The following is a 10,429-nucleotide window of genomic DNA, read 5'->3' on the forward strand; positions in this document are numbered from 1 at the left end:
CGCATCCATGCCAGCAAGGGTGGATAAGTTAGCTCTTGCACCCGCCGGGTTGCGTATAATAGCGATGAGCCCGTTGAACGGTAACATTAGGGTCACGAGCCAAGCTAATGTGGCAGAATTACTCGATGCTGAGGCGGGGGTTATTCGTGAGAGTGCACGTTTCCATGTTGCATCGAAATATCGAACTGGCCTTGAGAGGCGTCTGATAGGAGATGCATGAGTGAGCAATGAGATTCTGGTATCTATTATGGCCAACGTTGCGGCTCTCGATGAATTCACAACTTTACTTGCATCACCAAGGATTTCTCCTATTGATGAGCTGAAGATCAGGACGGAAATTCAGTGCGTGGCGGGTAATATCATCTTCTTCGATCAGCTAGTGAGCAAGATGTCGTTATAAATCGAAACTAGGATCACCACCTTCCATCTAACCGCTCCATTCAGATGCATACATGAAATCATAGAAATAACCCGAGTGAAATCACACAACCGGGATCACGGCGTCGCTACCAAATACATCATGAAGCTAGTGGTACCGACCTCTCCACACTATTTGACATACACTCACGGCTCATGTTACAGTTCATGCATTCGATTGGTAGATCAATAATTGATTAGACTAGATTATACTCATTCACATAACATCGGAGTAAACCGGGTTTACTTAACCCCCGCAAGTTGAGACTGATTATTTCGTATTCCTGACTATCCAGCTGAGTCTGGTGGTTCGAGCTTTTGGCACTTTTGATTCGGCGCTGGTATGGTGGTCTATCGTGAAGAGGTAGAGAGTTATTTTTAACTGACGGCGGAACTCCTACCCCGTCAATATTGACGACTGAATACTAGATATAGTGTTAGAGTGAGTGTTGTGGTTTAATCACTAAACTTCAGCGATAGACTCGCAGAGACAGAGAGAAAACAAGAGATGGAGCAGCACAATTGCGAAGATCGATCACCCCATCCCATCACCAGGCTGCCCCTACGGGGAGACAGGCGGTATGTCAGTGGCTACGCAAGATATGTTATTGGAGCCAGCGCCGCGTTGGCAGCGCGACGCCTCGCCGAAATATGATAGGAGTGTCGGTGACCAGTGAGTACATCAAGTAGGTGCAACAAACGTGAGTAACAAAGACGAGACAGCCTAGCCCAAAGCTAACACGAAGCTTTATATAGCCAAGTCTCATGGTCTTGATGAACTAACCATTAAAGATGACCGCCAATAAACGCTCCAGTAACTGGAATAATTATCGGCCTCGTAGGCGGGCCAGAACCTCCTCGCCTACTTCACCCGCTCCATCACCTATGTATCCTGATAGTAACACGTGGGAAGCACTTAGGTGTTACACTACGTCATTTCTGGAAGACGTCTTCGCTTTGACAGGGAGAACAGTGGTCATGAGGCGACCCCAAGACCGTTCTCCCTTGGAGGCCCCATTGGGGCCCGTCCCCACGGCCGAGCAAGGAAGACTTTCAGGTAAGTTCCTTCTTCCCTGCCTTTGTATTCTCCTTGCCTTCAGGTGTCCGCCAATCCGTTCTCTCGACTCTTCCCACTACTACTACTACTACACTCACCACTCCCTCACAGCCGAGTCCGCCCCCTACTACTAGTACTGCCCCGTTGCAATTAAGTTCTACTACTACTACTATCATCCCACCACAGCCGAGTCCAACTCCTACTCCTAGTACCACTCCTACTACTACTATCATCCCACCACAGCCAAGTCCGACCCCTACTACTAGTACCACTCCTGCTGCTACTATCATCCCACCACAGCCGAGTCCGACCCCTACTACTAGTACCACTCCTGCTGCTACTATCATCCCACCACAGCCGAGTCCGACCCCTACTCCTAGTACCACTCCTGCTGCTACTATCATCCCACCACAGCCGAGTCCGACCCCTACTACTAGTACCACTCCTGCTGCTACTATCATGCCACCACAGCCGAGTCCAACTCCTACTTCTAGTACCACTCCTACTACTACTATCATGCCACCACAGCCGAGTCCAACTCCTACTCCTAGTACCACTCCTACTACTACTACTATCATGCCACCACAGCCGAGTCCAACTCCTACTCCTAGTACCACTCCTACTACTACTACTATCATGCCACCACAGCCGAGTCCAACTCCTACTCCTAGTACCACTCCTACTACTACTATCATCCCACCACAGCCGAGTCCGACTCCCGCTGGTACTACGATATCATCACATCCAAGTCAGCCTCCTTCTACTACAACTGATCCAGCTAAGTCAAGCTCTACTGCTGTCTCTGCTGAGCTGGCAGAGTTAAGGTCTGACCTCAGAGCTCTCACTGCTCTTGTAGGTCGCTTGGTGGCTGCTCAAGCACCTACATCTTCGTCCCCTTCCCTTTACCCTACTCCCGCTGAGGAGGGTATGGATGATGTTAAGGAATCATAGCAGCACCTATCATATCGTTTCTTGCGTTTGAGGTGTTAGTTGTGGGTATCGAACCTGGGTCTACCGATAGGAAATTCACACACTTACCATTAGCTAATTTAGTACTACTGAACCATCGATTCTACTAGGACAAGCTGTACCATCCAGTGCACCTCGGTACATTTCTTTCAAATACATTTTTGCCAAATACTCCTATATCGAGGTTGAAAGGCATCTGGGAGCTGGTCCATGAGTCTCAGGCTCTCCTTCCAGGCTGGTTCCAGCAGACCTATTCCCCAGCTATGTTTGGGCTGCTCAAACACAACGCCAGCAGGGTAGCAAGGATCTAGTAGGATGTCGAACAATTAGATAAGGTAGTCCAACTAGCAGAAAAGCATCCCTGTTTACCCAGACAGAGCTGCTATCTCCGAAAGAGGCACCCCAGGTTCGCAACCTGTGAAACCTCTGATCTGCGAGTTCGGGAGGGGCAGTGGTCGAAAACCACAACACGGAACCCGTAAACTGGGTCCGTGATTTGTAGCTTTCGGCAACTGCAAGGTGGATGATCTCTCGTGGCCGGTTTTCTAACGCAAACCAGGGCCGAGGTGAACAACTACCTCTCGCTAGACCTCGGTTAAATAAGGGAGATAAAAAAAATATGAGCAAAGACCCGAGTATAGCTCGCGTTCTTTGTAGAGGCTGGCACGCTCTGGACATGCTCGAATGAAACGGGCAAGTTCTCGATCGCCTCAGCGCTGGGGGATCCGCACTATGATAGGGAAGTGTGACACCCAATTTCATCCTAGTTGGGTTCGTTGCACAGCAGCTGTGCAACGAATCCATTGACAGTGTCAATGGATGTCAATTTGACACCCACGTAGCTGCTACGTGGGTGTCAATGGAACAATGTCGAAGGTATTGGTAGGATCGAGCTTGATTGGACCGTTTTTGGATGATTATGGACCGACTAACCGCGATTGCTACCTCCTCCCGCACTCCATGGGATTTCATGCTTGCGAAAAGAGATGTTGAGGAAAGTCAATCAGTGGCAAGATTGCTAGATTTATAGCGGTTTCTCTATTCGCTCAGTTTCCTTCGCGTGTCACCGAATCCGTGATAGCTTGCGGGCTCTACCGCCGGGGTAGATTTGGTCGCATAAAGCGCAGTTGGGAAGTTGGGATTTGTCAACTTAGGCAGGTGCTCTCCTCACCGCTAATCTGAAGGCTTTTGGCAGTAATTTGCTGAGTCCTAATTATGTGTGGTATCTTCGCGTATTTGGGCGACAGACAGGCACTTCCTTGCCTAATCACGGCTCTCAAGCGATTGGAGTATAGAGGTTATGATTCAGCCGGGATTGGTATTCATAACGGTAAGCATATAAAGATATGTAAGAAGATTGGAAAGGTGGTAAACCTTGAAACTGCTTGTGGTGGTGTCAACAACCCGGAGTATGCCGGTACCATGGGTATTGCTCATACTCGTTGGGCTACCCATGGCGCTCCCACCGACGCCAACGCTCATCCTCACTTTACTGAGGATCATAAGGTTGCTGTGGTCCATAATGGTATCATTGAGAACTACGCCAGTCTTCGTGAGGAGCTTATCAAAAAAGGGTATCATTTCACCTCGGAGACCGACACTGAGCTTCTTGCTCACCTGGTTGCTGATGTCCGTAAGCAGATGGGCCCTGACCCTTCATGGTCTGTTATTGTCTCGTGTGCATTAAGCATTGTGACGGGTGCCTACGGCGTTGTCTTTATATTCGAAGACGAGCCTGGCCTCATGGTCGGTGCTCGCAAGGGTTCCCCCCTTATTTTAGGCGTTGGTGAAGGCGAATTTATGCTTGCTTCCGATGGATCAGCTGTAGTTGAGTACACAAAAGATGTGGTTTTCATCAGAGATGGAGAGCTTGTCGAAGTGCGCAAGTCCGGTTATCGCTTGAGGACAATTGAAGGCATCAGCGCCAGAGGGATGTCTATTGACGAGGACGTTACCAACCCCTTGGTTCAGCTGGAGGTGTCTCTCGAGCAAATTGAGAAAGGTGGTTATCCTCATTTCATGATTAAGGAGATCATGGATCAGCCTAACTGCATCCGCAACACATGCCGAGGGAGGCTGTATCAACCAATGCAAGAGCAAGAAGGCGATAGCCCTCCAAAATGGGATATTAAGTTGGGTGGTCTCAGCACTAAAGTTCAAGGGACAGATAGAACTGCCTTAGAGACCATCGCTAGTGCCGATCGCATCATCATCTGTGCCTGTGGTACTTCGTGGCACTCCGGCCTCATTGGAGAGTATCTTATTGAACAGCTGGCTCGTATTAACGTTGAAGTGGAGTATGCTTCTGAGTTCCGCTATCGCAACCCTCTTCTCACTTCAAAGGATGTCGTTGTTGCTATTTCCCAGTCTGGTGAAACTGCCGATACGCTCGAGGCTATCCGTATTGCTAAGTCAAATGGTGCACTATCTATCGGTATTGTCAACTGTGTTGGCTCAACTATAGCCCGTGATACTGATGCAGGCATTTACCTCCATGCTGGCCCCGAGATCGGTGTCGCCTCCACCAAGGCTTTCACCTCCCAGGTTATGGTACTGACTCTTTTAGCCTTGACCTTGGCACGTCAACGTTACACAATCGAGGAGGAGTACTTCTACACGCTTTGTGAAGAACTTCATAACTTCCCCCAGTATATCTCGACTGTTCTGAACACGGCGAGCCAGGTCAAGACTATATCTAAATTCTTCCGCATGGCTCATAACTTCCTTTTCCTCGGCCGGGGAATCCATTTCCCTGTTGCCTTGGAAGGAGCCCTAAAGCTGAAGGAGATTTCTTACATTCATGCTGAGGGTTATCCTGCTGCTGAGATGAAGCATGGTCCCATCGCTTTGATTGACCGTATGATGCCCGTTGTCTGCATTGCTCCCAAAAGTGATCCGACGTATGATAAGGTCAAGGCCAATATCGAAGAGGTTAAGGCTCGTGATGGAGAGCTCATCATAATTACAGAGGAGGGTAACCATGACTTGGATAGATTTGTCAGTGACGAAGAATACATCATAAGGATCCCCTCTGTGGACGTTAATTTAGAACCTATAATCGCTGTTATACCGCTGCAGCTTCTCTCATACTACATTGCAGATCTCAGAGGTTGCTCTATTGACCAGCCACGTAACTTGGCTAAATCTGTTACAGTTGAGTAGACACGCTAGGATAATTTGAACTACCATGTGACGTCCCTGGTTTTTCATGATGTCACGTCTGAGAGTCGTTATCTCTCCATGGCCTATCTGTCATCGTTGGGACAATTCATGATTTTTCTCTAGAGTGTGAGTTTTGTTCGGAGAGCCGATCCTTTCCCATCTTATTTTTCCTCCACGTTTCCGAGGCTCTGTAGGATCATGAGAAACGACTGGGCGCATGGGAATTGTTCAGACAGAATTCACTATGCAGACTCTCATTTGCATCGTCGATACTTTACTCATCCTGTTTGAGATTTAACACAAACCCAACTATTGTTCCGAGTGACCATTCAATGTGATCTTCGCTCCGCCCTGTGGAATCGGCTGAGGCTAGGATAGCGACACAAAAAGGGATAGATGGCCCGTGATCTCTATTTTTGCCTCTCAGTTCCTAGTGTTTCTGAATCTTCCACCTATGTGCGGTATCTTTGCCTACGTTGGAGACCGTCAGGCTCTTCCTTGTCTCATCAAGGCGTTGAAGCGTTTGGAGTACAGGGGTTACGATTCGGCAGGTGTGGGAATTCATAATGGTAAAGAGTTGAAGATTGCCAAGAAGGTCGGCAAGGTCGCTAACCTCGAGGCTTACTGTGGTGGTGTCAACAACCCGGAGTACGCCGGTACCATGGGTATTGCTCATACCCGTTGGGCTACCCATGGCGCTCCCACCGACGCCAACGCTCATCCTCACTTTACCGAGGATCATAAGGTTGCTGTGGTCCATAATGGTATCATCGAGAACTACGCCAGTCTTCGTGAGGAGCTAATCAGTAAAGGGTATCATTTCACTTCAGAGACCGACACCGAACTTCTCGCTCACTTGGTTGCTGATGTTCGTAAGCAAATGGGTCCCGATCCTTCATGGTCCGTTATTGTTTCGTGTGCCTTGAGTCTCGTTACTGGTGCCTACGGTGTTGTCTTCACGTTTGAAGACGAGCCTGACTTGTTGATCGGTGCTCGCAAGGGTTCTCCTCTTATTTTGGGTGTTGGCGATGGTGAGTACATGCTTGCCTCCGATGCCTCTGCGGTTGTCGAGTACACTAAGGATGTTGTTTACATTCGTGATGGTGAGCTTGTTGAGGTCCGCAGGTCGGGTTATCGTCTTCGAAGCATTGATGCAATCAGCACCCGCCAAGTTTCCGTCGATGAGGATATTAACAACAATCCCTTGGTTCAGTTGGAGCTCAATCTCGAGCAGATCGAAAAAGGTGGTTACTCCCATTTCATGCTCAAGGAGATCATGGATCAGCCACGCTGTCTCGAGAACTCTTGTCGTGGTCGGCTCTACAAGGTCAACTCGGATGACACGACCCACGGTTCCAATGGGGTCTCTTCCAAATGGGGAATTCGTTTGGGTGGTTTGGACACTACCGTGCGCGGCACCGATCAAACTGCGTTGGATGCTATATGCGGGGCCGATCGTATTATCATCTGTGCCTGTGGTACTTCGTGGCACTCCGGCCTCATTGGAGAGTATCTCATCGAGCAACTAGCTCGTATCAACGTTGAAGTTGAGTATGCCTCGGAGTTCCGCTATCGCAACCCTCTTCTAACTTCTAAGGATGTTGTTATTGTGATCTCACAGTCTGGTGAAACTGCTGATACCCTCGAGGCCGTCCGTATTGCCCGTGAGTATGGTGCACTGTCTATCGGTATCGTCAACACAGTCGGCTCCACCATTGCGCGTGACACTGATGCTGGAATCTATCTTCATGCTGGCCCGGAAATTGGCGTAGCATCCACGAAGGCCTTCACTTCACAAGTTATGGTTCTCACTCTGCTGTCTCTTCGCTTGGCTCTTGCTCGTGGTACGATTGATACGGAGTATTTTGACACCTTATGTGAGCAACTGTCTCGTTATCCCGAGATCATCCAGCGAGTGCTCAAGTTGAGCTCACAGGTGAAGAACCTGTCGAGGTATTTCCGGCTAGCAAGCAACTTCCTATTCCTCGGGCGTGGTATTCACTACCCTGTCGCTTTGGAAGGCGCGTTGAAATTGAAGGAGATTTCCTACATTCATGCCGAGGGTTATCCTGCTGCTGAGATGAAGCATGGTCCTATCGCATTGATCGATCGCATGATGCCCGTTGTTTGCATTGCCCCTAAGAGTGATCCGACTTACGATAAGGTTAAGGCGAACATCGAGGAGGTCAAAGCTCGTAATGGTGATCTGCTTATCATTACCGAAGAGGGTAACCATGACTTGGACAAGTTCGCCGGAGACAAGGATTTCGTTATCCGTGTGCCGACGGTGGATATTGTCTTACAGCCTATTGTTACTACAATACCGTTGCAAATGCTCTCCTATTACGTTGCTGACCTCCGTGGTTGCTCCATCGATCAGCCTCGTAACCTCGCTAAGTCGGTCACCGTCGAGTAGGATCGTTATTATTAAGTCAATCGTTTTCTTTTTTGTTCTATAGCTTCTCACCCTATGCTGTCATCTTCGGTGGCATCATGGTGTGTTTGAGACATAGATTACTATCTAGTCGTATCCTTAGATGGAGGGCATCTTGGACTCATTTTGCCTGTAAACGGGCCAAAATCGGTCATATACGCTGTAAATGATAATCATACTACGATAGATTGGACGTGATCTCTTGTGTTCGTCAATGGCTTCCGTATCGGAACTTCGCGGCTGTCTTTATTGGAGTCTGGAAATTCCGCTCTGTTGAGGATCAGGTCTCCGTTCATCTGTATTGGCATATCTGTGACTGAATCGTTTTGTGGTGTTCTTATGTTTGATTTTCTAGAACATCAAGGGTTTCAGGAATGGCGGAATGTAGACGTCTCGAAATAGGTTGGTAGGCGTTCAAATCAACTTGCTCAACGCAGTCGCATGCATTCGTCGAGCTAAACGAACCCTGCCTTGGGTCATCAAATACTCACTGATACTGCGCGATCCGTATGGAGAGCGGAGGCATGATCCGCGCTATCCGCAGTCTTTCGAACAGTCAACTTCTCGAAGGAATCCATCGCATCCATTCCGATACGTGCAGTCCGCTGTAACACTCACAGCACTCGGAGCGCTATGATACACTCCGGGCACGCGTTGCATCTCCCAGCACTTCGTGCCCCCAACATGTCGGGGAATTCTACGCCGAACAAAGGTTACGACAGCAAGCTCGGTTACTCAACGCACGAAAGTGTCAATGACTCAGTCATGTCTGTGATGGTTCTGACTGTGTCACTTTTTCAGTCATTGAATCCTCCGTGATCATCGTTTCTTAGGTCAGTAGGTGGAATCGAGAGAAGACCTAGACAATTCAAGTTATGTCGCTTATGATAATGATAATACGAGGGGGAGAGCAATTTAGCATCGAAGTCACACGCGGGTTCACAAGAGCCTCTCCAGTTATCCAGTCTGTTCCCTAATAAATAATTGTGCCAGTCGAATTGTGTTGGTAGTCCGCGACATATTGTCTCCCACTAGGTGATGAGCATTGCACATAACAAGTCAGAAAGCGAAAGAATCCTTCAGCGTTGGCAATGTACGCATGGTTGAATAGCCGAATACAGAGCGTTCCTATAATTAAGATGAATCTAGCAAAGCTAAGTTCAGACCTGGATGAGGGGACAACAGCGAATAACTAAGCTGAGCTGAGGAGATATTGTGCCCTCGACACAAGAAGTGACATTCCATTGATTCCTGTGGAGATCCAGTATCGTGGTCGTACGTGGAACGTCGTGTCTCAGTTCATTTTGATCAATGTGCGGCATTTTCGCCTACGTTGGGGATCGACAGGCTCTTCCTTGTCTTATCAAGGCGCTTAAACGCTTGGAGTACAGAGGTTACGATTCAGCAGGTGTGGGAATCCATAATGGTAAGGAGTTGAAGATCGCCAAGAAGGTCGGCAAGGTCGCTAACCTCGAGGCTTACTGTGGTGGTGTCAACAACCCGGAGTACGCCGGTACCATGGGTATTGCTCATACTCGTTGGGCTACCCATGGCGCTCCCACCGACGCCAACGCTCATCCTCACTTCACCGAGGATCACAAGGTTGCTGTGGTCCATAATGGTATCATCGAGAACTACGCCAGTCTTCGTGAGGAGCTTATCAGTAAAGGGTATCATTTCACCTCAGAGACTGACACTGAGCTCCTCGCTCACTTGGTCGCTGATATTCGTAAGCAGATGGGTCCCGAGCCCTCATGGTCTGTGGTTGTTTCCTGCGCATTGGCGAACGTCACTGGTACTTACGGTGTTGTCTTCACCTTCGAGGATGAGCCTGATCTATTGATCGGTGCTCGCAAGGGTTCTCCTCTTATCTTGGGTGTTGGCGATGGCGAGTACATGCTTGCCTCCGATGCCTCTGCGGTTGTCGAGTACACTAAGGATGTTGTCTACATTCGTGATGGTGAGCTTGTTGAGGTCCGCAGATCCGGATACCGTGTGAGGAACATGGCCGTGATCAGCGAGCGTCGCATGTCGGTTGATGAGGATATCGACCACAACCCGTTGGTAGAATTGGAGTTATCTCTCGAGCAGATCGAGAAAGGCGGTTATCCTCACTTCATGCTCAAGGAGATCATGGATCAAGCTAAATGCCTGGAGAACTCTTGTCGCGGTCGACTTTATCGGTTGAGTGAGGCAACTGGTATACCAGCGGATTCCATTTCTAAGAAGTGGGGCATCCGTTTGGGTGGTCTAGATGTTACTATAGATGGGAAGAATCGTACGGCGTTGGAGACCATCGCTAGTGCCAGTCGCATCATCATATGTGCTTGTGGTACTTCGTGGCACTCCGGCCTCATTGGAGAGTACCTTATTGAACAGCTGGCTCGTAT

At 49.0% G+C, this 10,429-nt stretch overlaps 3 protein-coding genes across 3 annotated transcripts in view; all 3 read left to right on the forward strand.

The window, feature by feature from the left end:
* Window positions 1-3,636: 3,636 nt before the first annotated feature.
* Window positions 3,637-5,605, forward strand: Pmar_PMAR017321 (conserved hypothetical protein; the record flags this gene model as incomplete). The annotated part of the gene is made up of 1 exon (XM_002772045.1): window positions 3,637-5,605. Exon 1 carries the CDS (start codon window positions 3,659-3,661, stop codon window positions 5,603-5,605), a length of 1,947 nt encoding a protein of 648 aa, XP_002772091.1. The 5' UTR covers window positions 3,637-3,658.
* A 329-nt stretch (window positions 5,606-5,934) lies between these two features.
* Pmar_PMAR017322 (conserved hypothetical protein) lies at window positions 5,935-8,230 on the forward strand. Its single transcript, XM_002772046.1, has one exon. The coding sequence runs from the start codon at window positions 6,060-6,062 to the stop codon at window positions 8,019-8,021; it is 1,962 nt and encodes a 653-aa protein (XP_002772092.1). The 5' UTR covers window positions 5,935-6,059; the 3' UTR covers window positions 8,022-8,230.
* A 1,120-nt stretch (window positions 8,231-9,350) lies between these two features.
* Pmar_PMAR017323 (conserved hypothetical protein) overlaps window positions 9,351-10,429 on the forward strand; it is a gene marked incomplete at both ends in the record, with an annotated part of 1,826 nt that continues 747 nt past the window's right edge. Inside the window, 2 exons of the mRNA XM_002772047.1 lie at window positions 9,351-10,371; window positions 10,419-10,429. The exon at window positions 10,419-10,429 is cut by the window's right edge and continues 4 nt beyond it. Of these exons, the coding sequence (XP_002772093.1) occupies window positions 9,351-10,371; window positions 10,419-10,429 (1,032 nt within the window). The remainder of the gene's footprint in view (window positions 10,372-10,418) is intronic.

The sequence above is a fragment of the Perkinsus marinus genome (assembly GCF_000006405.1).
Source record: "Perkinsus marinus ATCC 50983 genomic scaffold scf_1104296962102, whole genome shotgun sequence".
Taxonomy (NCBI): Eukaryota; Perkinsozoa; order Perkinsida; family Perkinsidae; genus Perkinsus; species Perkinsus marinus.

What these genes read in the sequence shown, in the direction of transcription:
- Pmar_PMAR017322 (XM_002772046.1), top strand. Translation starts at nt 6,060, where the DNA reads ATGTGCGGTATCTTTGCCTACGTTGGAGACCGTCAGGCTCTTCCTTGT.